Below are 26,692 nucleotides of genomic sequence, written 5' to 3'. Positions count from 1 at the left end.
CCCTGCACGGGACAGGGACACCCGGGGGCTGCGCCTCACTCACCCTGCACGGGACAGGGACACCCGGGGGCCACGCCTCACTCACCCGGGGACCACGCCTCAATCACCCTGCAGGTGACAGGGACACCCGGGGGCCGCGCCTCACTCACCCTGCACGGGACAGGGACACCCAGGGGCCACGCCTCACTCACCCGGGGACCACGCCTCAATCACCCTGCAGGTGACAGGGACACCCGGGGGCCACGCCTCACTCACCCTGCACGTGACAGGGACACCCGGGGGCCGCGCCTCACTCACCCTGCATGTGACAGGGACACCCAGGGGCAGCGCCTCACTCACCCGGGGGCCACGCCTCACTCACCCTGCACGTGACAGGGACACCCAGGGGCCGCGCCTCACTCACTCTGCACGTGACAGGGACACCCGGGGGCCGCGCCTCACTCACCCTGCACGGGACAGGGACACCCGGGGGCCGCGCCTCACTCACCCTGCACGGGACAGGGACACCCGGGGGCCGCGCCTCACTCACCCTGCACGGGACAGGGACACCCGGGGGCCGCGCCTCACTCACCCTGCACGGGACAGGGACACCCGGGGGCCGCGCCTCACTCACCCTGCACGTGACAGGGACACCCGGGGACAGCGCCTCACTCACCCTGCACGGGACAGGGACACCCGGGGACAGCGCCTTACTCACCCTGCACGGGACAGGGACACCCGGGGGCCACGCCTCACTCACCCTGCACGTGACAGGGACACCCGGGGGCCGCGCCTCACTCACCCTGCACGGGACAGGGACACCCGGGGACAGCGCCTCACTCACCCGGGGGCCACGCCTCACTCACCCTGCACGTGACAGGGACAACCGGGGACCGCGCCTCACTCACCCTGCACGTGACAGGGACACCCGGGGACAGCGCCTCACTCACCCTGCACGGGACAGGGACACCCGGGGGCCACGCCTCACTCACCCGGGGACCACGCCTCAATCACCCTGCATGTGACAGGGACACCCGGGGGCCGCGCCTCAATCACCCTGCACGGGACAGGGACACCCGGGGGCCACGCCTCACTCACCCGGGGACCACGCCTCAATCACCCTGCAGGTGACAGGGACACCCAGGGGCTGCGCCTCACTCACCCTGCACGTGACAGGGACACCCGGGGACAGCGCCTCACTCACCCTGCACGGGACAGGGACACCCGGGGGCCACGCCTCACTCACCCGGGGACCACGCCTCAATCACCCTGCAGGTGACAGGGACACCCGGGGGCCGCGCCTCACTCACCCTGCACGGGACAGGGACACCCGGGGGCCATGCCTCACTCACCCGGGGGCCACGCCTCACTCACCCTGCACGTGACAGGGACACCCGGGGGCCACGCCTCACTCACCCTGCACGTGACAGGGACACCCGGGGGCCGCGCCTCACTCACCCTGCATGTGACAGGGACACCCGGGGGCAGCGCCTCACTCACCCGGGGGCGCCTCACTCACCCTGCACGTGACAGGGACACCCAGGGGCCGCGCCTCACTCACTCTGCACGTGACAGGGACACCCGGGGGCCGCGCCTCACTCACCCTGCACGGGACAGGGACACCCGGGGGCCGCGCCTCACTCACCCTGCACGGGACAGGGACACCCGGGGGCCGCGCCTCACTCACCCTGCACGGGACAGGGACACCCGGGGGCCGCGCCTCACTCACCCTGCACGGGACAGGGACACCCGGGGGCCGCGCCTCACTCACCCTGCACGGGACAGGGACACCCGGGGGCTGCGCCTCACTCACCCTGCACGTGACAGGGACACCCGGGGACAGCGCCTCACTCACCCTGCACGGGACAGGGACACCCGGGGACAGCGCCTTACTCACCCTGCACGGGACAGGGACACCTGGGGGCCACACCTCACTCACCCGGGGGCCACACCTCACTCACCCTACACGTGACAGGGACACCCGGGGGCCGCGCCTCACTCACCCTGCACGGGACAGGGACACCCGGGGGCCATGCCTCACTCACCCGGGGGCCGCGCCTCACTCACCCTGCACGTGACAGGGACACCCGGTGGCCGCGCCTCACTCACTCTGCACGTGACAGGGACACCCGGGGGCCGCGCCTCACTCACCCTGCACGGGACAGGGACACCCGGGGACAGCGCCTCACTCACCCGGGGGCCACGCCTCACTCACCCTGCACGTGACAGGGACACCCGGGGGCCGCGCCTCACTCACCCTGCACGGGACAGGGACACCCGGGGGCCGCGCCTCACTCACCCTGCACGTGACAGGGACACCCGGGGGCAACGCCTCACTCACCCTGCACGTGACAGGGACACCCGGGGACCACGCCTCACTCCCTGCACAAGCCAGGGGCATATTGTGACCTCATCTGAAATCAGAGAACAGCAATGACAGGCAGAGTCCTGATCAGAGAACTCAAACTCTCCTCAACGAAGGAAGCTGGAGCGCAAAAAGCAAAACTGGGTTGCATGACGCTTATCTGACTCGGCGTGGTCCACCTGAGCTGCAGCAGGTGTGAGGCAGCTGCCATTCGATGGGTAGGGACTTCCAGTCACGCAAGACGCAGCATTTCAAGCAACCTGCTGTAAACACCGCCGAGTTAGCAATTCTGCACTGTACACAGAAAACCGTGTTAGGAGTGCCAATCTCATGTTATATGACTTTTGCCACCATAAAAAGAAAAAAAGAAAAAAAGAGCCCCAGGAAGGTCACCCTCCTTGTCTGCATGGCCGGAAGTCTTACATGTCTTGGGAGTTTGTGGGGAGGGGGTGAAATCGGGACTTCTTCTACCTGCCACTGTAGGGCCTGGGAGCACTGGGAGCCAAAAGGGGGCTGGAGCGGAGGTGCCTCAACATCAAATCCAGAAAAACAGGGTGGGGACACGGCAGGGCCCAGCAGCACCATCCCCTGAACACCCACAAACACTGTCCCTTCCTGAGCAGGTGGAGCCATCTGCTGTCCTCTGCTCCCATGTGGCCTTCTTCATACCTAAAGATGGGACCAGGATCTGTGCTGGAGGACAGTCTTATCTCCCTCCCTCTACCCTGTCCTGGCACAGTCAACGAACACTTTTTTTTTTTTTTTAAGACAGAGTTTCACTCTTGTCGCCCAGGCTGGAGTGCAATGGCACAATCTCAGCTCACTGCAACCTCCGCCTCCTGGGTTCAAGTGATTCTCCTGCCTCAGCCTCCCAAGTAGCTGGGATTACAGGCACACACCACCATGCCCAGCTAATTTTTGTATTTTTAGTACAGATAGGGTTTCACCATGTTGGTCAGGCTGGTCTCAAACTCCTGACCTCAGGTGATCCACCTGCCTCAGCTTCCCAAAGTGCTGGGATTACAGGCGTGAGCCACCGCACCTGGCCGTCAACACACAATTAAATCTTAAACACAAACCTGCATATTGGCTGACCACGTGCACCTGCAAAACCTTACCTCCCACCCCCAGGAAGACGGGGTTCTCATCCCCACCTCTCATTCCCACCCTTGAAATTGCGAAGAGGATTATAGGTAACCTGCAGGCACCCTCGCCAGAGCGCCTGTGCTTCCAGACACTTCTCCCCATTGCCGGCAACCCGGCTCCACTGCCGCGCCCAGCCTCCTCTGTTCACTGCTCTGGCCTCGGCGCCTGGAAACTCCGTGTCCATCAAAACGTGAAGGTGAACCTCGTAAGTTTATGCAAACTGGACAGGAGGGAGAGCAGAGGCAGAGATCACCGTGTCCACTCGACGTCCTGAGCGAAAAGCCACGTGTGCCCACGTGACGAAGGAGACCGGAGGACCAGGGCTCTGCCTGCCCCCTTTTCTGAGCCCCTACTGCATTCAGCTCTGGGGCCTGGGCCCTCGACGGCCACCACCTCCTCACCTGGGCTCCTGCGCAGCCAAGCGCAGTCCCGCACGCTCATCTTCCAAGTCAGCTCCTGCAGCGAGAGCTTGGCATGCTTCCCCAGGGAGATGAACTTCTTGGTGTTCCTGAGGAAGCGGCGTTCGTTGTGCCTGGAGCCCCAGAGGCCTGGGGGCACCAGCCGGCGCAGGCAGGCCCGCACAAAGCCGTACACCTGCCAGGGGCTGCTGTGCTGGCGGAGCAGCTGCACCAGGCGACGGGGGTCTGTGTCCTCCTCCTCGGGGGCCGCCACAGAGCCCTGGGGCTTCTCCCGGGCACAGACACCGGCTGCTGGGGTGACCGCAGCCCGCAGCGGGCAGTGCGTCTTGAGGAGCACCCCGTAGGGGCACTGCGCGTGGTTCCCAAGCAGCTCCAGAAACAGGGGCCGCATTTGCCAGTAGCGCTGGGGCAGGCGGGGCAACCTGCGGGGAGTCCCTGGCATCCAGGGCCTGGAACCCAGAAAGATGGTCTCCACGAGCCTCCGAGCGCCAGTCAGGTTGGGCCTCAGAGAGCTGAGTAGGAAGGAGGGCCGCAGCTGCTCCTTGTCGCCTGAGGAGTAGAGGAAGTGCTTGGTCTCGGCGTACACCGGGGGACAAGGCGTGTCCCAGGGACGTGGTGGCCGCGATGTGGATGTGGGGCCCGCGTGGTGCTGGCGGCCCACGGATGGGTGGGAGTGGCGCGTGCCAGAGAGCGCACCCTCCAAAGAGGTGGCTTCTTCGGCGGGTCTGGCAGGTGACACCACACAGAAACCACGGTCACTCGGTCCACGCGTCCTGTCCGGGTGGGCCCAGGACCCCTGCCCAACGGGCGTCCGCTCCGGCTCAGGGGCAGCGCCACGCCTGGGCCTCTTGGGCAACGGCAGACTTCGGCTGGCACTGCCCCCGCGCCTCCTCGCACCCGGGGCTGGCAGGCCCAGGGGGACCCCGGCCTCCCTGACGCTATGGTTCCAGGCCCGTTCGCATCCCAGACGCCTTCGGGTTCCCCTAGCGTGTGGCGGGGGCCGGGCCTGAGTGGCAGCGCCGAGCTGGTACAGCGGCGGCCCGCACACCTGGTAGGCGCAGCTAGGAGCCACCAGCACAAAGAGCGCGCAGCGTGCCAGCAGGTGAACCAGCACGTCGTCGCCCACGCGGCGCAGCAGCAGCCCCCACGCCCCGCTCCCCCGCAGTGCGTCGGTCACCGTGTTGGGCAGGTAGCTGCGCACGCTGGTGGTGAAGGCCTCGGGGGGGCCCCCGCGGGCCCCGTCCAGCAGCGCGAAGCCGAAGGCCAGCACGTTCTTCGCGCCGCGCTCGCACAGCCTCTGCAGCACTCGGGCCACCAGCTCCTTCAGGCAGGACACCTGCGGGGGAAGCGCCCTGAGTCGCCTGCGCTGCTCTCCGCATGTCGCTGGTTCCCCCCGGCCGCCCTCAACCCCAGCCGGACGCCGACCCCGGGGAGGCCCACCTGGCGGAAGGAGGGGGCGGCGGGGGGCGGCCGTGCGTCCCAGGGCACGCACACCAAGCACTGGGCCACCAGCGCGCGGAAAGCCGCCGGGTCCCCGCGCTGCACCAGCCGCCAGCCCTGGGGCCCCAGGCGCCGCACGAACGTGGCCAGCGGCAGCACCTCGCGGTAGTGGCTGCGCAGCAGGGAGCGCACAGCTCGGCAGCGGGGAGCGCGCGGCATCGCGGGGGCGGCCGGGGCCAGGGCTTCCCACGTGCGCAGCAGGACGCAGCGCTGCCTGAAACTCGCGCCGCGAGGAGAGGGCGGGGCCGCGGAAAGGAAGGGGAGGGGCTGGGAGGGCCCGGAGCGGGCTGGGCCGGGGACCCGGGAGGGGTCGGGACGGGGGCGGGGTCCGCGCGGAGGAGGCGGAGCTGGAAGGTGAAGGGGCAGGACGGGTGCCCGGGTCCTCAGTCCCTCCGCCACGTGGGAAGCGCGGTCCTGGGCGTCAGTGCCCGCGAATCCACTGGGAGCCCGGCCTGGCCCCGACAGCGCAGCTGCTCCGGGCGGACCCGGGGGTCTGGGCCGCGCTTCCCGCCCTCGCGCCGCTCCCGCTTCCAGGGTGCAGGGACCCCAGCGAGGGCCCCAGCGGAGAGGGGTCGAATAGGCCTAGGCTGTGGGGTAACCCAAGGGAGGGGCCGTGATGTGGAGGCCCTGGGAACAGGTGCGTGCGGTGACCCTTTGGCCGCTGGCCTGATCCGGAGACCCAGGGCTGCCTCCAGGTCCGGACGCGGGTCGTCAGGCTCCGGGCACCGCGAATGCCGGACGTGAAGGGGAGGACGGAGGCGCGTAGACGCGGCTGGGGACGAACCCGAGGACGCATTGCTCCCTGGACGGGCACGCGGGACCTCCCGGAGTGCCCCCCTGCAACACTTCCCCGCGACTTGGGCTCCTTGACACAGGCCCGTCATTTCTCTTTGCAGGTTCTCAGGCGGCGAGGGGTCCCCACCATGAGCAAACCACCCCAAATCTGTTAATCACCCACCGGGGCGGTCCCGTCGAGAAAGGGTGGGAAATGGAGCCAGGCGCTCCTGCTGGCCGCGCACCGGGCGCCTCACACCCGCCACAACGGCCTTGACCCTGGGCCCCGGCGCTCTGTCTGGTAGATGAGGCCAACATCTGGTCACATCCCGCCCGCACAGGGAGGAGGGCAGCCTCGGGGTCCAGGCACCTGGCTCCAAGCCTCGGACTGCAGAGCTAGGAGGCCCGACTTCCAGCCCAGCAGTAGAAGCCACACGGCCACTGGGCCCCTCCAGACCTGGGGCCCCGGCACCACCGCAGGACCCCTGAGGACTTCCCAGGAATCCAGACTCCGGGTTGCTCAAGTTTGGATCTAAGGGGCGAGAAACTTCTGGGTCTCCCGAGGCCTTGCAGGGATGCTGTAGCTGAGGTCGGCAAACACTGAAATGCTAACAAACGCAACCTTAAATGTAACCTTTCCTACTTTCAGAAACTGCCGGAGGAAATTGCTTTATTTATGGAGCTAGCATTTGAACAGGCCTCGCACCCTCCCTGGGCTGTCACACTCGCTGGAGGTTAGCCTCTTCTTGTAAATACTTAGGATTACAGGTCGCTCTTCTAGAAATCCCGTTAGTGAGCCCTAAGCCTTTTTAAAGGGCTGTGTTTGTGAATTGTCTCTGCCACTAGGGCAAAGGGGCGGTTTGGAAAATTTGTTCCAACAAAAGTTAAGTTGTAGCTTACTCTGGTTCTCTGCAGAGAAGCCAACGTAGAAAACACAATTTTAAAAGAGGGAAGAGAAGAAATGGAAGCAGAAGATTATGCTGGAGTAATTAACACCATGTGCATGGCGAGGAAACGCCTCCCAGCATTCAATGAAGATCGCTGATACCCAGAAGACACCCCAGTATTATGGGTGCAGTTAGTCTGTCTTTGAAAAGCTGATGATTTCTTAGTCATCACAGTGTAAAACATCAAGAATGTTCTAACAACAATAAAAAAATTCTATCATTGGCTTAAAACACCACAACACTTGAGTGGGGTGAGCTTCCTACCTCAGACCCAGATGTTTCTAAACAGAGTAAATTCTGAGCTGGGCATGGTGGCTCACACCTGTAATCCCAGCACTTTAGGAGGTGGAGGCAGGTGGATCATCTGAGGTCAGAAGTTCGAGACCAGCCTGGCCAACATGGTGAACCCCCCCCACACCCCCGTCTCTACTAAAAATACAAAAAATTAACTGGGCATGGTGGCGCGTGCCTGTAATCCCAGCCAAATGGGAGGCCGAAGCAGGAGAATCACTTGAACCTGGGAGGCAGAGGCTGCAGTAAGCCAAGATCGCACCATTGCACTCCCTCCAGCCTGAGCAACAAGAGTGAAACCCCCTCTCAAAACAAAACAAACAAACAAACAAATGAAACAGTGGATTCTGTACCAGCAGTGAAAAATAACAAAGTATCATTCCTTCCTCCACAGGAGTGAGAGGAACTCCTCTGCCCCTGGGGGGGATAGGGAAGGGGCTCAATCCCAGTAGAGTAGGAGGGATGGACTTTAATTTCCACATGTTTCAGCGCACACTGAGACATTGAGATTCAGGACAGTGTCCACACTTGCGCCCTGATTCTACATCAGGTTTCTACTGGCAGATGGCAACCCCACTGGGACCTGAAGCCTGCAGCCTCCCAGCTGCTGGCAGGGTGGGGGCATCGCAGCCCCTGCAGTGGGTCCCATGGGATAACAGGTGGTCACAGAAACTGTGAATATGTCAAGAGACGGTGTATCCCCAGTCTACGAAGAATTACAGAAAATATCAAAGGAGGGTAACTCCTGAGTAAAGGGGAAATTGAACTCCATGAACTCCTTACCAGTGGGTGTGACTTGAGCCCAGGGAAGTTTTAAAATGGTTAAATAGGCCAGGTGCAGTGGCTCATGCCTGTAATCCCAGCACTTTGGGAGGCTGAGGTGGGCGGATCACCTGAGGTCAGGAGTTTGAGATCAGCCTGACCAACATGGTGAAAGCCCATCTCTACTAAAAATACAAAATTAGCCGGGTGTGGTGGTGCACGCCTGAAATCCCAGCTACTTGGGAGGCTGAGGCACGAGAATTGCTTGAACCCAGGAGACAGAGGTTGCAGTGAGCCAAGATCATGCCACTGCACTCCAGCCTGGGCAACAAGAGCATAACTCTGTCTCAGAAAGTAAGTAAATAGAATAAAATAGCTAAATAAAATCACTCGTGCCTGCCCTGCCCTTGCCTGGAGGCGCTTCAGCCCTGTCCTTGGATGTTTCTGTAAACCTTTGTTTTGAAATAATCCTAGATTCACAGTGCATGGGTTTCCTGTTGCTTCTGCAAATCCCCACACACTTCGTGCTAGAAGGGCAGCACGGGTGCCCTCCTATGGCACAGAGGCCGGAGGTCCACGATGGGCCCTGGTGAGCTAAGGGCCAGCTGTGCTTTCCTGCTGCAGGCTCCATGGAGGGTCCCTTCCCCGCTTTTTCCAGCTTCTGGAGGCGCTTGCAGGCCTGGGCTCGAGGCCCCCCCTCCCTTTTCAGCCTCGGACTGACTGCCTCCATCGTCCTGAGGCTGCCCCCCTCTGACCCTCCTACCCGCCTCCTCCCAGAACCCCTGGATTACTTTTCGGGCCTGCAGGTAATCCCAAAGGATCCCGGACCTCAGGGTCCTCGCGGTGATCACACCTGCAAAGGCCCTGGGGCCGGGCGGGTTCTGTCCACAGGTCTGGGGGAATCAGGACGTGGGCATCTCTAGAGCATTATGCTGCCCAGGACACTCGGGCATGGCAAAGATGGCACAGCCTCCGGGTTCCCCCATCCCCACTCCCCTATGGTTAGTCTCCCATAACTGAGCCAATACCGTCAGAACCAGGAAACTGGCTTTAGTAAAAGGTGCGTGCAGTAGCCCCCAGCTGCTGCCCCTACCGTCCTTAACCCCCCTAACCACTCCCCTGCCATGGGGTGAAATTCTTTCTTTTTGAGCATGTTGCGTATATATCCCATGGAGGTGGCAGTTTTGACTCAGCATAATTCCCTTGAGATGCCTGCAGGCTTTCTAAACGGCATGTTCCTCTTCACTGCTGAGGAACTGTCCACCGTGCGGATGGACCCGTTTGTTTAACCAGTTTGTTAAAGGACATTTTAGCAGGGATTTCCCCGCTTTGTAGCTATTAAAATAAAACAGCGGGGGTCGGTCGTGGACGGGAGTTTGTACATGATGTGCATAGTCACGTGAATTCCCAGGGCTGTGGGATAAATGTCCAGGGGTGCCAATGCTGGGTCTTTTGGGAAGAGGATGCTTAGTGCTTGTGGAAACTGCCACTCTGTGTTCCAGAGGGAGGGGGGCAGGAAAGTGCTGGGCAGAGAAGGGCGGGTCCCTGGTGAGGGCTCCATCCCCAGGCCTGTGCCCGTGGACCTAGGTGAGGACAGGCACTCCTACTTTCACACCCAAATGTTGCATTTCCCAAGAGCGCCCTGGCCCACCACGCCCCCGTCCTGTGCCTATAAAAACCCCGAGACCCTAGCGGGCAGAGACACACGCAGCTGGACGTGGAAAGGAGCACAGAAACAGAAGAACACACCGGCAGGCCCCGGCAGATGACAGGAGAGGGGGAGCGCCTGGAAATGGAGGTCAGCGTGCAGCCGGACGCCAGGAACCTGCGTCGGGGGCCACGAGCCAGGTTCAGGCTCAGAGGAGCCAGTCTGGGAGGCGCAGAACCTCCTCCCTTCAACGCATGTGAGTGTTGGGGGAGGAGACAGACACCCCATGTAAGGAGGAACCGTGCGAGCTACATTGCTGAGACAAGACACAGTGGGACAGGTGAGACAGCAGCGCTGGAACACGGCCCACCCAGGGTTTAGGAAGCTGCTGGAGAAGCTGAGGCCTGGAGGCAGAGGGTGTGGAGACAGGGCTGGCCTCAGTGTGGCACCCCAGGGTGAGTCTCCAGGGCAGATGGCGCCCTCGGGAAGCAGCAACCAGGCCCTAGAATCTGGGGGACTGCCTGCCGGGGCAGCCTCAGGGTCCTGTCTCCCAGGGTCTACTAGTCTAAAGGAACAGATTGTTCCAGCCGCTGTTGTCACCCCAGCCTGGTGGCTGAAAGCAGCCTCATCTCTCCTGGACTCTAATACATCAGGGGTGTGGGCCGCACTCTGTGGGCCTAGTAAAAGAATGGTGTTTGTACTGAGTTTTGTCATGGCTTGTCACACCTGAAGAAGTTGCTGGAATCATTCAATCCTTAGGGGTGAAGATGAATAATGATGGAAGGAACGGTCCCCATCAGTAGAGTCGTATAATTTACATGGCCATTTCATGCACACGACTTCATTACCCTTGACCCACCCAGGGAAGCAGGCAGGCAAGGGTCATGTTCGTTTCCACAGATTCAGAGCTCCGTGACTTCCTGGGTTAGTGTGGGTGGGCCCAGGAAGCCGGTATGGGGTCCTGAGTCACACACAGCGTGGCCGCCTTCGCGTTGCCCAATGTGGCAGCTCCCAGGGAGGACGGTCAGTGGTCCTGCTGTCAGCCTCCCAGGCTGGGGACTCTCTCCCCGGTGGCCTTGCCGTGCTCATAGCCCTGCCGCCCAGTCCTCTCCTTGTGTACTTTCCCTTGCACCCTAAGCCACCTTATGAAAACCAATAAAAAGTACTTAGGGCGAAAAATCCCTCTGAACATGGTTATTAAATCCTTGGACCTTGGCAAACATAGCTCAGTTCCTGTTTTACGCCTTTGGATTTCTGCACTCCTGAATGTTATTTGATGAAATTTAAGAAAATAGTAAGATAAAATTATCTATTCGGATGTGGAAAGGTTGAATTTACTCATGGAATTAAGTCTTTCAATCCCACCGTCGCTGTCCGCCCCCAGCCACATCCTGGTTTGTTATTAAGCCAGGCTCAGACTCCTCTCTCCAGGGCGGGGGTCTGTGGAGCCCTTTGCAAGAGGGTCCTCAGCAGGGGCTCGGAGAAGCTCCGTGGGGGTCACTCTGTCCCGATCAGAAACCGCGAGGGCAAGAGAGGGAGAGAGGAAAGAGGTAAATGACCGCAGAGCGGGCGTCTGGTTTTCCCTTGAGAAGGGTGCTTCCATGACTTTCTGTTTTAAAGAAGGCACCTAACTCAAGCTTCCCTCAGAATACACCTCGGTCACTGCTTCAGGTGAAAAAAAGATTTAAGCCATACTTCGAGGTGCCTTGACTCCTCTCCCTCTGGCACGCGCCCGGGTGAGCGCCATAGCTGCTGGCCTGGGTTTGAGCAGGAGGCTTCTGACTCCTTGCATTCCCGCCGGCCGCCTTTTCCAGATGGCATCCGGAGCAATCTTTGCAAAGCGTAAATAAGGGCACTTCATGCGCTGCTCACCAGCGAGGCAGCCTTCTCATCGCCCCTTCCCACCCGAGCTTTCCTGCCCTCGGGTCATCAGGCCTTGCACCTGGGCCTTGGCCAGAGACCCTTGAAGATTGAAGTGGCTCAGGTCCACAGGGCCACCTGCTTCCTGCCAGGTACTCTAATTCTTCTGGAGGAAATCACCAACATTTTTCGTTTCAGGATTCATACATACTAAGTTTAACCAAACACGAACACGCAATCGACAATCTCCAAGCATGCAAGAAAAAAAGCACCGTGAGTGAGAGGTGGAAGAAACAAGACGGGCACAAAAACACAGTGTAATCAGATGTGCCAATTCTGCAGCTCGATTTTAGAGATATCTGTAATTATTGGTAATTAATAGAGATTACCTTTCACCATTATTAGCGGTTGTTTTAGGGTTTATAGAATGCCTCTTTAACTTCTCCCAGCCTGTCTTTGGTTAAAATTAAGTCACTTACAGAGAGTATGAGCGTCTAACAACAGTAACTTCCACTGTTCCCTCCTCACATTTCTGCCATTGTGGCCATAACTTTTACTTCTTCAGAAGCTAGAAACCCCACAATACATTGTTCTTATTTTAGACTAAGTGGTTAATTACCTTTTATAATTGTTTTAATTTTTAATTTCTAATATAGTAGAGTATATATTTATAGGGTACATAAAAATTAAAATTTTAATTTTCTTTTTTTTGTTTTTGTTTTGAGATGGAGTCTTGCTCTGTCACCCAGGCTGCAGTGCAGTGGCATGATCTCGGCTCACTGCAACCTCCGCCTCCCAGGTTCAAGCGATTCTCCTGTCTCAGCCTCCTGAGTAGTTGGGACTACAGGTATGTGCCACCACGCCTGGCTAATTTTTGTATCTTTAGTAGAGACAGGGTTTCATCATGGTGGCCAGACTGGTTTCAAACTCCTGACCTCAGGTGATCCACCCACCTCGGCCTCCCAAAGTGCTAGGATTACGGGCATGAGCCAGCGTGCCTGGCCATTAAAATTTTAATTTTTAATATAGTAGGGTTTATATCTATAGCATACATGAGATATTTTGATACAGGCGTACGATGTGTAATAATCACATCAGGGTAAACGGGGCATCTATCACCCTCAAGCGTTTATCCTTTCTTTGTGTTACGAACAATCCAATTATACTCTTTTAGTTATTTTAAAACATACAATAAATTACTGTTGACTCTAGTCACCCTGTCCCCCACTCCTCTAGAACCACCATTCTCCTCTATTTCTATGTCAATTGTTTTAATTTTTGCTCCCACAAGTAAGGGAGAACATGAAAAGTGTGTCTTTCTGTGCCTGGCTTATTTCACTTAACATACTGACCAGTGCCACCCATGCTGTTGCAAATGACAGGATCTCATTCTGTTTTATGGCTGCATAGTACTCCATTGTGTATGTGCACCACATTTTCTTTTTCCATTCGTCTGTTGATGGACACTGAGGTTGCTTCCAAACCTTGGCTGCTATGAACAGTGCTGCAGTAAATGTGGGAGTGGAGATAGCTTGTTGATACACTGATTCCCTTTTTTGGAGTATATACCTAGCAATGGGATTGCTGTATGGGAGCTTTAATTTTAGTTTTTTGAGGAACTTTCAAACTGTTCTCCATAGTGGTAGCAATTTCCGTTCCCACCAACAGTGTCCAAGGGTTTCCTTTTATCCACATCCTCACTGGCATTTGTTATTGCCTGTCTTTTGAATAAAAGCCATTTTAACTGGGGTGAGATGATATCTCATAGTAGTTTTGATTTGCATTTCTCTGATGATCAGTGGTGTTGAGCACATTTTCAGATGCCTGTTTGCCATTTGTATGACTTCTTTTGAGAAATGTCTACCCAGATCTTTTGCTTAGTTTTGAAAATCAGCTTATTAGGTGTTTTTCTTATAGAGTAGTTTGAGGTCCTTATATATACTGGTTATTAATTCCTTGTTAGATGAATAGTTTGCAAATATATTCTCCCATTCTGTGGGTTGTCTCTTCTCTTTGTTGATTGTTTCCTTTGCCGGGCAGAAGCTTTTTAACTTGATGTGATCCCATTTGTCTGTTTTTGCTTTGGTTGCCTGTGCCTGCAGGGAATTACTCAAGAAGTCTTTGCCCACTCCAATGTCCTGGAGAGTTTCTCCAGTGTTTTCTTTGAGTAGTTGCAAAGTTTGAGGTTTTAGATTTAAGCCTTTAATCCATTTTGATTTGCTTTTGTATATGGTGAGAGATAGAGTTCTAGTATTGTTATTTTGCATATGGATATCCAGTTCCTCCAGCACCATTTATTGAAGAGATTATCTTTTCCCCAAAGAATGTTCTTGGCACCTTTGTCAAATATGAGTTCACTGTAGATGCATGGATTTGTTTCTGGATTCTCTATTCTGTTCCTCTGGTCCATGTCTCATCTGTTTTTATGCCAGTACCATGTAGTTTGGGTTACTATAGCTTTGTAGTATAATTTGAAGTCAGGTAATGTGATGCTTCCAGTTTTGTTCTTTTTGGTCAGGATAGCTTTGGCTGTTCTGGGTCTTTTGTGGTTCTGTACAAATCTTAGAATTGTTTCTTCTATTTCTGTGAAGAACGTCATTAGTATTTTAATAGGGATTGCATTGAATTTGTAAATTGCTTTGGGTAGTATGGACATTTTAACAGTATTTATTCTTCCAATCCATGAACATGGAATATCTTTTCTTTTTTTGTGCCCTCTTCAATTTCTTTTATCAATGTTTTATAGTTTTCATTGTAGAGATCTTTCACTTCTTTGGTTAATTCCTAGCTGTTTAATTTTATTTGTAGCTGCTTTTTTGGTTTCTTTTTCAGATTGTTTGCTGTTGGAATATAGAAATACTACTGATTTTTGTACATTGATTTTGTATCCTGTTGTACCAAATTTCAGCTCTAATAGTTTTTTAGTGGTGTCTTAAGTCTTTTCCAGATATAAGATCATGTCATCTGCAAACAGGATAATTTGACTTCTTCCTTTCCAGTTTGGATGCCTTTTATTTCTTTCTCTTATCTGATTGCTCTAGCTAGGACTTCTAGTACTATGTTGAATCACAGTGGTGAAAGTGGGCCCTTGTCATTTTCCAGATCTTAGACGAAAGGCTTTCAGTTTTTCCTCATAATACTACCTCGGTCTGTCATATAGGGCTTTTATTATGTTGAAATATGTTTCTTCTTCTTCCTCTTTCCCTTCCCCTTCCCCTTCCACTTCTCCTCCACCTCCTCCTTCTCCTCCTCCTCCCTTCTCCCTCCCTTCTCCCTTCTCCTTCTCCTTCTTCTTATTCAGTGGGGTCTTGTTCTGTTGTCTAGGCTGGAGTACAGTGACATGTTCATGGCTCACTGCAGCCTCGACCTCCTAGGCTTAAGTGATTCTCCCACCTCAGCCTCCAGACTAGCTGGGACTACAGGCATATACCATCATGCCTGGCTAATTTTTTAAAAAAGTTTTTTGTAGACCAGGTCTCATTTTGTTGCCCAGGCTAGTCTCAAACTCCTGGGCCCAAGCAATCATCCCACCTTGGCCTCCCAGAGTGCTGGGATAGCAGGTGTGAGCCACTGTGCCTGGCCTGTATGTTTCTTGTATACCTGGTTTTTTGAGGGTTTTTATCATGAAGGGTGCTGAATTTTATCAAATGCTTTTTCTGCATAAAGTGAAATAATCATATAGTTTTTGTACTTCATTTTGTTGGGATGATGTATCACATTGATTGATTTGCGTATGTTGAACCATCCTTCCATCCCTGGAATAAATCCCACTTGGTCACAATGAATGATCTTTCGAAGGTGTTGTTTAATTTGGTTTGCTAGTGTTTTGTTGAGGATTTTTGTATCAGTATTCATCAGGGATATTGGCCTGTAGTTTTCTTTCTTTCTGTTTTTTTGTTTGTTTGTTTTTGATGTGTTTTTGTCTGGTTTTGGAATCAGGGTAATACTGGCCATGTAGAATGAGTTTGGAAGTATTCTTTCCTCTATTTTTCAGAATAGTTTGAGTAGGATTGGAATTCATTCTTCTTTAAATGATTGGTAAAATCCAGCAGGGAAGCCATTGGGTCCTGGGCTTCTCTTTGCTACGAGACTTTTTATTATGGCTTTAATCCCATTATTGTTATTGGTCTGTTTGGGCTTTGGATTTCTTCATGGTTCAATGTTGGTAGGTTGTATGCATCTAGGAATTTATCTATTTTTCTAGGTTTTTCAATTCATTAGTGTACAGTTGCTCATAGCAGCCTCTAGTGATCCTTTGAATTTCTGTGGTATCAGTTGTAATGTCTCTTTTTTCATCTCTGACTTTATTTATTTAGGTCTTCTTTCCTTTTTTCTTAGTCTGGGCAAAGGTTTGTCAATTTTGTTTATCTTTTCAAAAAACCAACTTTTAATTTTGTTGATCTTTTGTATTGTTATCTTTCAGTTTCATTTATCTCTGCTCTGATCTTTATTATTTCTTTTCTTTTACCAATTTTAGGTTTAGTTTGCTCTCGCTTTTCTAGTTCTTTAAGATGCATCATTAGGTTGTATTTTTAAGTTTTTCTACTTTTTTTTTTTTTCTTGAGACAGTGTTTCACTCTTGTTACCCAGGCTGGAGTCCAATGGCGCGATCCCGGCTCACCGCAACCTCCACCTCCTGGGTTCAAGCGGTTATCCTGCCTCAGCCTCCCGAGTAGCTGGGATTACAGGCATGTGCCACCATGCCCAGCTAATTTTGTATTTTTAGTAGCGACAAGGTTTCTCTGTGTTGGTCAGGCTGGTCTCGAACTCCTGACCTCAGGTGATCTGCCTGCCTTGGCCTCCCAAAGTGCTGGGATTACAGGCATGAGCCATTGCGCCTGGCTTTTCTACTTTTTTCATGTAGCTGCTTATAGCTATAAACTTCCTTCTTAGCACTGCTTTTGCTGTATACCGTGGGTTTTGAGATGTTATGTTTCCGTTATCATTTGCTTAAATAAATTTTTCAATTTCCTTTTTAATTTCTTCATTGACTCACTGGTCATTCAGGAGTATATTGTTTAATTTTCATGTGTTTGTATAGTTTTAAAAATTCCTCTTGTTGTTGATTTCTGCTTTTATTGCACTGTGGCCAGAGAAGATGCTTTATATTATTTCAATTTTTTTGATTTTTTTTTTTTTTTTTTTTGAGACAGGGTCTCATTCTGTCACCAAGGCTGGCGTGTGGTGTTGCAATCATGGCTCACCATAGCCTTGAACTCTTGGGATCAAGTGATCCTCCCACTTCAGCCTCCTAAGTAGCTGGGACTACAGGCACACACCACTGTGCCTGGCTAATTAAAAAAAAAAAGTTTGTAGAGACAGGGTCTCACTGTTTTGCCCAGGCTGGTCTCAAACTCCTGTACTCAAGAGATCCTCCCAACTCAGCCTCACAAAGTGCTGTAATTACAAGCATAAGCCATCATGCCTGGCTCAATTTTTTTGAATTTTTAATGGCTTGTTCTGTGGCCTAATATATGGTCTATCCTTGAGAATGATCCATATGCTGAGGAAAAAATGAGTATTCTGCAACTACTGGATGAAATGTCTTGTAAATATCAATTAGGTACATTTGTTCTATATTATAGATTAAGTCCAATTTTTTGGTTGATTTTCTGTCTGGATGATCCGTCCAATGCTAAAAGCGGGGTGAAGTCTCCAGCTATTATTGTATGGGGATCTCTCTCTCTCTTTAGTTCTAATAATATTTGCTGTATATATCTGGGTGTCCCCAGTGTTGGGCACATATAAATTCACAATTGTTATATCTTTTTGCTTTATTATTGTATAATTACTTTGTCTCTTTTTGTACTTTTTGTCTTGAAATCTATTTTGTCTGATATAAGTATAGCTATTCCTGTTCTTTTTTTGGTTTCCATTTGCATAGAATATTTTTCCTTCCTTTTATTTTCAGTCTGTGTCCCTTTATAGGTGAAGTACATTCTTGTAGGCAACAGATTATTGAGTCTTGTTTTTTTCATCCATTCAGCCACCCTATGTCTTTTGATTGGAGAGTTTAGTCCATTTACACCCAGCATTATTATTGATAAGTCAGGAATTACTCCTGCTGTTTTGTTGTTTTCTGGTTGTTTCGTGGTCTTCTCTTCCTTCTTTCTTTCCTTCCTGTCTTCCTTTTAGTGAAGGTAATTTCTTCTGGTGGTATGATTTAATTTATTGGTTTTTATTTTTGGTGTATCTGTTATGTGTTTTTTTATTTGAGGTTACCATGAGACTTACATGTGCCATGAGATTTGCAAAGGTGCCCAGCCAAAAGTTCTTTTTTTATATATATTTATATATATTTATATATGTATATATATTTATGTATGTATATATATTTATATATGTATATATGTATATATATGTATATATGTATATATGTATATATGTATATATATTTATATATGTATATATGTATATATGTGTATATATATTTATATATGTATATATTTATATATGTATATATATATTTATATATGTATATATATTTATATATGTATATATAGTTATATATATTTATATATGTATATATTTATATATGTATATATGTATGTATATTTATATATGTATGTATATTTATATATGTATGTATATTTATATATGTATATATATTTATATATTTATATGTGTATATACTTATATGTATATTTATATATGTATATTTATACATGTGTATTTATACATGTATATATATTTATACATGTATATATATTTATACATGTATATATTTATATATGTATATATATTTATATGTGTATATATATTTATACATGTATATATATTTATATATGTGTATATTTATATATGTATATATTTATATATATGTATATATTTATATATATTTATATGTGTATATATTTATATATGTATATATTTATATATATTTATATATGTATATATATTTTTATATATTTATATATGTATATATATTTATATATATTTATATATGTATATATATTTATATGTGTATATATATTTATGTATGTATATATATTTATATATATATTTATATGTGTATATATATTTATATGTGTATATATTTATATGTGTATATATATTTATATATGTGTATATATATTTATATATATGTATTTTGTTTGTTTGTTTGTTTTTGAGATGGAGTTTCACTCTGTCACCAAGGCTGGAGTGCACTGGTGTAATCTTGGCTCACCACCTCTGCCTCCCAGTTCAAGTGATTCTCCTGTCTTAGCCTCCTGAGTACCTGGGATTACAGGCATGTGTCACCACACCCAGCTAATTTTTGTGTTTTTGGTAGAGATGGGGTTTCGCTATATTGGCCAGGCTGGTCTCGAACTCCTGACCTTAAGCGATCCACCCACCTTGGCCTCCCAAAGTGCTGGGATTACAGGTGTGAGCCACCAAGCCTGGCCTAAAATATGTTTTGAAATATACTTTCAGTGGGTAAAAAACATTTTAATGTAGCATTTTTTTTCCTTTTGGTTTTAAAAAATGTCTTTTATCTTGTGTTGTTTCCTACAAGAAATCTGTATTGTTTTCATTGTTTCTTGGCCTGTCATTAATCTATTTTCCTCTGATACTCTTAAGATATTCTCTTTGTTGCTGGTTTTCAGCAATTTGACTGTGATATAACTTTTAATTTCTTCCTGTTTCTTGTGCTTTGTTTTGTTGAGCTTCTTGGATCTGTGGTTTTATGTTTTTCCTCATATTTGAAAAACTTTTAGACATTATTTCTTAAAGTATTTTCCCCCTGCCTCTGCTCCTACAGGGCCTCTGCTTACACATATGTAAGGCCGATGGAACTTCTGCTGAAGCTCACTGATGCCCTTTTCTTTTCGTTTCTTTATCTTTTTTTCCTGTGTTTCACTTCACGTAGTTTTTGTTGCTGTGTGTTCAAATCCATTAATCTTTTCTTCTGCAATGCCTCATCTTCCATTGATCTAATCCAATGTATTTTTCTTCTCAGACATTACACTTTTTATCTGTAGATGTTTGACAAGGATCTTTTGCTATCTATCTTCCATGTCTCTGCCTTAACATCTTAATCTTTCCTCTAGCGACTTGAACACGTGGAATAAAGGTGAATAATGGGTTTAATGTCCTCTTCTACTAATTATGTCATGTCTGTAGCTCCCCAGTCAGCTCTGGGTGGTTTTCTCCCCATTGCAGGAATTGTTTCCTTGTTTCCTCGCATGCCTGGTAATATGGATGCACGCAGTGTGCGTTTCATCTTGTTTGGTGATGTATATTTTTGTGTTCCTAAAAATATTGTTTAGTTTTTTCCTGGGAAACAGTTACATTCCTTGGAAAAACTCGATCTTTCTGAATTCTGTGTTTGGGCTCTAGTAAGTGGGACCAGGGCAGGGGTTGATCCATGAGGAAGATTTTTTCTCTGCTACTGAGGCCAGACTCTTCTGAATACGCCAGTCAATACCTTGTGAATTGGGCTTTTCTAACTCACAAGGTATTGACTGGAGTACTCCAAAGAGTCATCATGCCAAGAAAATTGACGTTTGGGCTGGGCGTGGTGGCTCACGCCTGTAGTCCCATCACTTTGGGAGGCTGAGGTAGGTGGATCAGGATCGCTTGAGCCCAGGAGTTTGAGACCAGCCTGGGCAACATGGTGCAACTCTGTCTCTACAAAAAATATAAAAATTAGCCACATGGGGTGGCATGTGCCTGTGGTCCCAGCTACTTGGGAGGCTGAGGTGAGAGGATCACCTGTGCCTGGGAAGGTCATAGCTGCAGTAAGCCAAGGTCGCACCCCTGTACTCCAGCCTTGGTGACAGTGAGACCCTGTCTCTGAGGCCAGGCTCCACTGAGTACTCCAGTCAATACCTGATGAATTAGGGCTGGGGGCGGTGGCTCATGCCTGTAATCCCAGCACTTTGGGAGGCCGAGATGGGTGGATCACTTGAGGCCAAGAGTTTGAGACCAGCCTGGTCAACATGGTGAAACCCTGTCTCTACTAAAAATACAAAAATTAGCCAGGCATGGTAGCATGCACCTGTACTCCCAGCTACTCAGGAGGTTGAGGCAGGAGAATTGCTTGAACCCGGGAGGAAGACATTGCAGTGAGTCAAGATCGCGCCACTGCACTCCAGCCTTAGCAACAGAGTAAGACCTTGTCTCAAAAACAAACAAACAAAAACAAAAACAAAACAAAACAAATAACAACAAAAAAACCTGGTGAATTAGAAGCTTTTCGACTCTGGCTAATTAGAACTGGCACTATTGCTGTGCGAACACCATTCCTTCCAATCCTATTGGGTGGTTCTTATTTGGACCTTTTCCTGTAATCCAGTCCTTTTTCTGACACACATGCCGACCAGTCATCAGCCACATATCCCAAAGCCCAGTTTCCACACAGTTCACTCCTCCAGTGCTTTCTCAGACCTCAGCCACCTTGGCCTCCCTGGTCTCCAGCTCCATCTCCTCGCCCCAGGGAGACGACCAGGTCCAGCCTCAGGTGGACACCATTGCCCGGACAGTCTTCCCAGGTAAGCGATTGTAGGCTTGCCGCATGTGGCTCCTGCCTTTTGAGGTTCACCTTCTTTCCTTGGCCGAGCTCCAGGATCTTTAGGGCTGTGATTTCATACATTTTGTCTAGTCTATTGTTGGTGGTGTTGTCATGTCAAATGGGAGGACGAATCCCGTTCCTGTTGCTTCATTTTGTCCAGAAGTGAAAGTTCCTAGAACAAGGCTAAAGATTAATGAGCTCATTAACCAGCTCTAAAGGTACGAAATGAAATATGAAAATAGACCAATGAATGTACAAAGAAACAAGTAATGGATCTGAGCAGAAATTAGTGAAGGAGAAAACAAAATATCAACAATCAACAAAGCTAAACATTTAACATTTACTCTTCTAAGAAAAACTAATAATAATGAAAATGACAAAAACAGGTCATTCCAGAAAAATAAAGATACAAGTAACTATGTAAGTGATGCAGGACACGCAAGCCCCAAAGTGGGGCTTAGCAGGTGAGGGTTCTTGGCTTCACTCAAGGATGAGCCAGTGGTAGTGTTACCAGTGGAGGGTGTCCAGGTTCTTGGTGTTTTGAACTAAGAATTGGACAAAATCCACAAAGCAATGAAAAAAAAAAAGCACAGAGTTATTAAAACAAAAGTACACTCCACAGAGTGGGAGTGGGCTCAAGCAAGTGGCCCAAGAGCCCAGGTACAGAATTTTGGGGGTTTAAATACCCTCTAGAGGTTTCCCATTGGTTACTTGGTGTATGCCCTATGTAAATGAAGTAGTGACCCACAGTTGGTTGGCTTGGTTGTGGGAAGCAAACAATCAGAGGCTGAAGTGAAGTTACAGCATTATATTCCCATACAAATGAAGACTCGGCCCACGACCAGTCTGATTGGTTGCAGGAGGGGACTCATCAGAGGTACTTTCAATTTTTCATCTGCCACTCAGAAAAATGGGGGAGGTGTTGCAAAGGGAATAGCTTCTGGTTCTTTGGTAACTTGGGCACGGAAAGTTGGGGTTTTCCTTTTGATTTAGTTCTAGGAAGTCAGCGTGAATCAGCCTTAGGTTCCCCACCTCCAGACCCTATTCGCCTGCCTCAGTAGGGTGGAAGGAAACAGCTGTATGGAAGCAGCAGGGTTACAGGTCAGGCAGTGTGACAGCCCCAGGACTGCTCCTGTGGGGCAGGGCTCCCCACAGGCAGCGCACCGAGGGCAGGGCTCCCGAAGTCAGTGCGTCCAGGGCAGGGCTCCCCACAGGTGGTGTGACAGCCCCGGGGCTGCTCCTGCCAGGCAGGGCTCCTCATAGGTGGTGTGCTGAGAGCAGCAGCTCAGGGCAGGTCTGCAGTCAGGTTTGTACCCACTTTTAATTACATGTAGACTAAGGGGCGGTTTATGCAGAAATTTCTAGGGAAGGGGTAGTAACCATTGGGTAGTGGGGTCATTGCCATGGAAGTGGGTGGTAACGCCTGGGGGTTGCCACGGCAATGGTAAACACTGGTGGGCGTGTCTCATGGAAAGCCGCTTCCGCCCTGGCCGTGTTTCAGCTAGTCCTCAATTGGGTCCGGGGTCCAAGTCCCACCTCTGATCTCATAAGAAGTTGTTATGGATTGTACTGTGTTCTCCCCAAAATCTACGTGTTAAAGTCCTAACCCCCAGAACTTCAGAATATGCCCTTATTTGGAAATAGGATCTTTGCACGTGTGATTAGTTAAGATGGGGTCATTAGGGTGGCCCTAAGCCAGTGACTGGTGTCCTCATAAGAAGGAGAAATCTGGACACAGAGACAGACGGGCATCAAGGGAAGATGATGTGAGGACACAGGGAGAAGACGGCCATGTACAAGCCAAGGAGAGGCTGACACAGAGCATCCCTCGCAGCCTCAGAGGGAGCCAGTCCTGCCCACACCTGATCTGGGACCGTGGCCTCCAGAACTGAGTTGGCCAATGTCTGCTATTGAAGCCGCCAGCCACAGTGCTTTGTTGTGGCCGCCCCCACAAGCTCACACAGGGGTGGAGAAGCAGACGTTGCCACAGGTGTCACATAAATCAAGACAGTGCTATGCCAACGTCATGCCAAGGCAGTTGATATTTGGGCCAGGCGCAGTGGTGCACACCTGTAGTCCTAGCACTTTGGGAGGCCGAGGTGGGTGGTGGATTGCTTGAGCCCAGGAGTTCGAGATTAGCCTAAGCAACATGGCAAGACCCCATTGCTACAAAAAAATACAAAAATTGGCTGGGCATGGTGGCTCAGGCCTGTAATCCCAGCAATTTTGGGAGCTGAGGCGGACAGATCAATTGAGGTCAGGAGTTCAAGACCACCCTGGCCAATATGGTGAAACCGCCTCTACTAAAAATACAAAAATTAGCCAGGTGTGCCTGTAGTCCCAGCTACTCAGGAGGCTGAGGTGGGAGGATCGCCTGTGCCCAGGGAGGTTGAGACTGCAGTGAGCCGAGATTGCACCACTGCACTCCAGCCTGGACAACAGAGTTAGACCTTGTCTTGAAAAAAAAAAAAAAGACAGTTGTCATTTTAGGTCAAACGGACAAATTCTTTAAACAAAATATAATAAAACATCAAGGGGAAATAGAAAATCTGCATGGTATTATTATCACAGAAGTTACAAAAATTAAAACAGTAGTGAAAAAAATATCCCACAAAGGAAACCGCAGACTTAGGCGGTTTCATCAGTTGCATCCACAAATGCCTTAGGGGATGATTTTAGACAACAGACAGGAGGAAATGGTCTCAGCCTCACCGGCCGTGGCCACGGCAGCTTCAGTGAGCCAGCCCTGCACAATCAGCTCTGCAAGGTGTGATTGGAGGGAACAGGAAACAGAAAACACAAAGAGAAGCCACCCAGATGGTTGGTGAGGATACAAAAAGGTTTTCAACGCCGCTAGTCAGCAGGGAAATGCACATTTAAACCGCAAAAAGACTCCACTACACACCCACCAGAGTGGCTAAAATTAGACAGCAGCGTTGTGTGCTGGAGAAGGGGTGATGCCATGGGGCTCACATGCCACGGTGCACAGCCAGAGTGGCACAGACCCCTTAGAACACGGGTGACATGTACTGGAGCTCAGCACACACGCACCACGACAGTCATGTCCCCCCTGGGTCTGTGCCCAAAGGCAGGCACAGCCACGTGCATGATTTGATCCGTAACGGCCCCGGTTCGTGCCATGGAATGCCACATGGAAGAAAGTCACAATGAGCGCCACTTGCGACAACACAGATGGACGCCAGACAGAGCCCAGCCCGAGAACCTGGGTACCAGAGCTCCCAGCATGACTGTTCATGTGTGGGACTTGGACCCGGTGACCCATGGGCTGGGTTCACCTGCCTGGTTTCCACTGAGAGGGCCCCGTGGGGCCGGGGTCTGCCTGTAGCCTGACTCGGGTGCTTGGTGCTGGAGTCTGGAAGCATGCAGGGCTTGTTGAGCTGCACGGGGGGCATCTGCCATGACACTGTGTGGAAATTGTATAGCAACAAGTTTTTTAAAAGTGCCTGCCGGCCAGGCGCAGTAACTCATGCCTGTAATCCCAGCACGTTGGGAGGCCAAGGCGGGCAGATCACCTGAGGTCAGGAGTTCAATACCAGCCTGGCAACATAGAGAAACCCCATCTCTACTAAAAATACAAAAATGAGCCGGGCGTGGTGGCAGATGTCTGTAACCCCAGCTACTCAAGAGGCTGAGGCAGGAGAATCGCTTGAACCCGGGCAGCAGAGGTTGCAGTGCCAGCCTGGGTGACAGAACGAGACTCCGTCTCAAAAAAAAAAAAAAAAAAAAAAGTGTCTGCCTCTCAGTGCACCAGCTGAGTCCAGCCAGCAGGACAGAAGCCACTGGGACATCACAACTGAAGGTTCAACAAGGGAAATGGCAGGATGAGGGGGAGGTGGGCATGTCCCCCCAGACATCCCTGTTCAGCCCCAGAACCGCGGATGTGATCCCACGTGCCAGAGTGGACTCGGTGGCCCCCATCACACTTGGATCTTGGATGGGAGATGATGCTGGGTAATCGTCTGGGACTGATGGAACCACGGAGGGTCAGGGTGAGAATCAGGGATATGACCACGGAGGCAAAGGTTAGGGTGAGGCGAAGGCCACAAGCCCGGGAATGCAAGGAGCACAGCTCTCGAGGTGGTGAGCGTGAGGAATGGAGCACCTGGAGCCCTTGGAGGGCACAGCCTGCCCACACCCCAGCGGCCGCCCAGGGAGGTCTGGTCTGGACTCCTGGCAGAGAACAAATATGCTGCTTGAAGCATGAAAGCTGTGGGGATTGTGGCCGTGGCTGGGGGACACTCAGGCGGTGGCTTTTCTGGGTCCAGTGTCTCTGCAGAGGCTGCTGCTCTGAAAGCATGGTGGGCCACAGGGCGCCACGCCCCCTTGGGTCCTGTGCCTGCTTCAGGAAAGGGGTAAGCAGTGTGGTATACGCCAAGACCTCCTCCTGGTTTCCCTCCTCCGCATGGATCACTCCTCGAACACAGCCCCTGCTTCGTCAGGGTTCCGTAGCCTCACCTATCGCAGGCTGCACCCCATCCTTCCTCCAGACCCCTGGCCTGTGGGGCTCACCGGGGCCGAGGCCAACAGACTGATCTCGATGCCAAAGACCCGACAGCCACCAAACTGGCTTCAACAGGGCTATGTGTGGCAGGTACTTCACAGGGGGACGTGTTCCCATTTTCCTTGGCTTTCTAATAAACTCTGGTCTAAAGAAAATGTCTTCTATAAAATGAGTGGCCAGTGCCAAGGGGTAGAGACAGAAGCTCCTTCCGGACATTGGCTGCTCCAGTAGAGCCCGTCCTGCCCAGGTACGGAGCCCACCAGCTGCGATCAGGACACTACAGTTCCACCGTGGGGGACCCTGGGCCCTCGCCATGTCAGTCCTCTGTTTCAGCTTCGAGGGCTTTGACACATTCTAAAATCCACAGGTACTTAGAGCATTTCTAAGTCCCACCTTATGATCAATCGTAAGACAGGGCTTTGATGGTATGCAGAAATATCAATGAAATCCAAGAGGAAAACAGAACTAAACTCATCGGGATGAATGACGGATAAACCCTTTAAGCATGTTTCAAGTCACCCAGGTGGAGCCTCTGTTGGTCAGTGAAGCTTCAGGGTTCCCATGAGATGGATCTGCATGAGGCTCAGTCATCTCTTGAAACACTGCCCATTTGCAGGAGCGCCGGCCCACAGGGCAGAAGTCGGACTGTCAGAGCAAGTGCTGGTCCTGAAGCTGGAAGGACTTTCAAGGCTCATTCCCCAAACTCATTTTTTTTTAAACCTCTGCTCATCTTAAAGAATGGAGAGGCAGGCGCCCCAGCAACCTCTCAGGAGTAACTGACACACGTGACTTGCGGTGTCTTCAAAGGAACACTCTGCAACTTGCTACTGTTTAAACAGAGCAAGACTAACAGTCGCCAGCAGCTGGTTCACGCATTAAGGCCCTTTGCAGGTGAAAGAAAACGGCACTGGAGGGCCGACTGCAGAAGGAGACGCAGTGCACGGTGGACATCTGCCCCTTTTGGGGGCCTGCCATGGTGCTTC

At 51.0% G+C, this 26,692-nt stretch overlaps 1 protein-coding gene across 2 annotated transcripts in view; it reads right to left on the bottom strand.

The window, feature by feature from the left end:
• TERT (telomerase reverse transcriptase) overlaps positions 1 to 5,647 on the bottom strand; it is a 42,021-nt gene extending 36,374 nt beyond the window's left edge. The window contains exons 1-2 of one of the 2 annotated variants that reach the window (XM_019013021.4): positions 5,350 to 5,647; positions 3,892 to 5,245 (exon numbers count right to left, since the gene is read on the bottom strand). In XM_019013021.4, the coding sequence (XP_018868566.3) occupies positions 3,892 to 5,245; positions 5,350 to 5,568 (1,573 nt within the window). In that variant the 5' untranslated portion in view covers positions 5,569 to 5,647. The remainder of the gene's footprint in view (positions 1 to 3,891; positions 5,246 to 5,349) is intronic. The other variant, XM_055366887.2, reaches the window with a different exon arrangement.
• Positions 5,648 to 26,692: the final 21,045 nt, after the last annotated feature.

This window comes from Gorilla gorilla, chromosome 19 (genome assembly GCF_029281585.2).
Source record: "Gorilla gorilla gorilla isolate KB3781 chromosome 19, NHGRI_mGorGor1-v2.1_pri, whole genome shotgun sequence".
Lineage (NCBI taxonomy): Eukaryota > Metazoa > Chordata > Mammalia > Primates > Hominidae > Gorilla > Gorilla gorilla.
The sequence above is the reverse complement of the archived record's forward strand: the minus strand, read 5'-3'. Positions and strand labels throughout refer to the sequence as shown.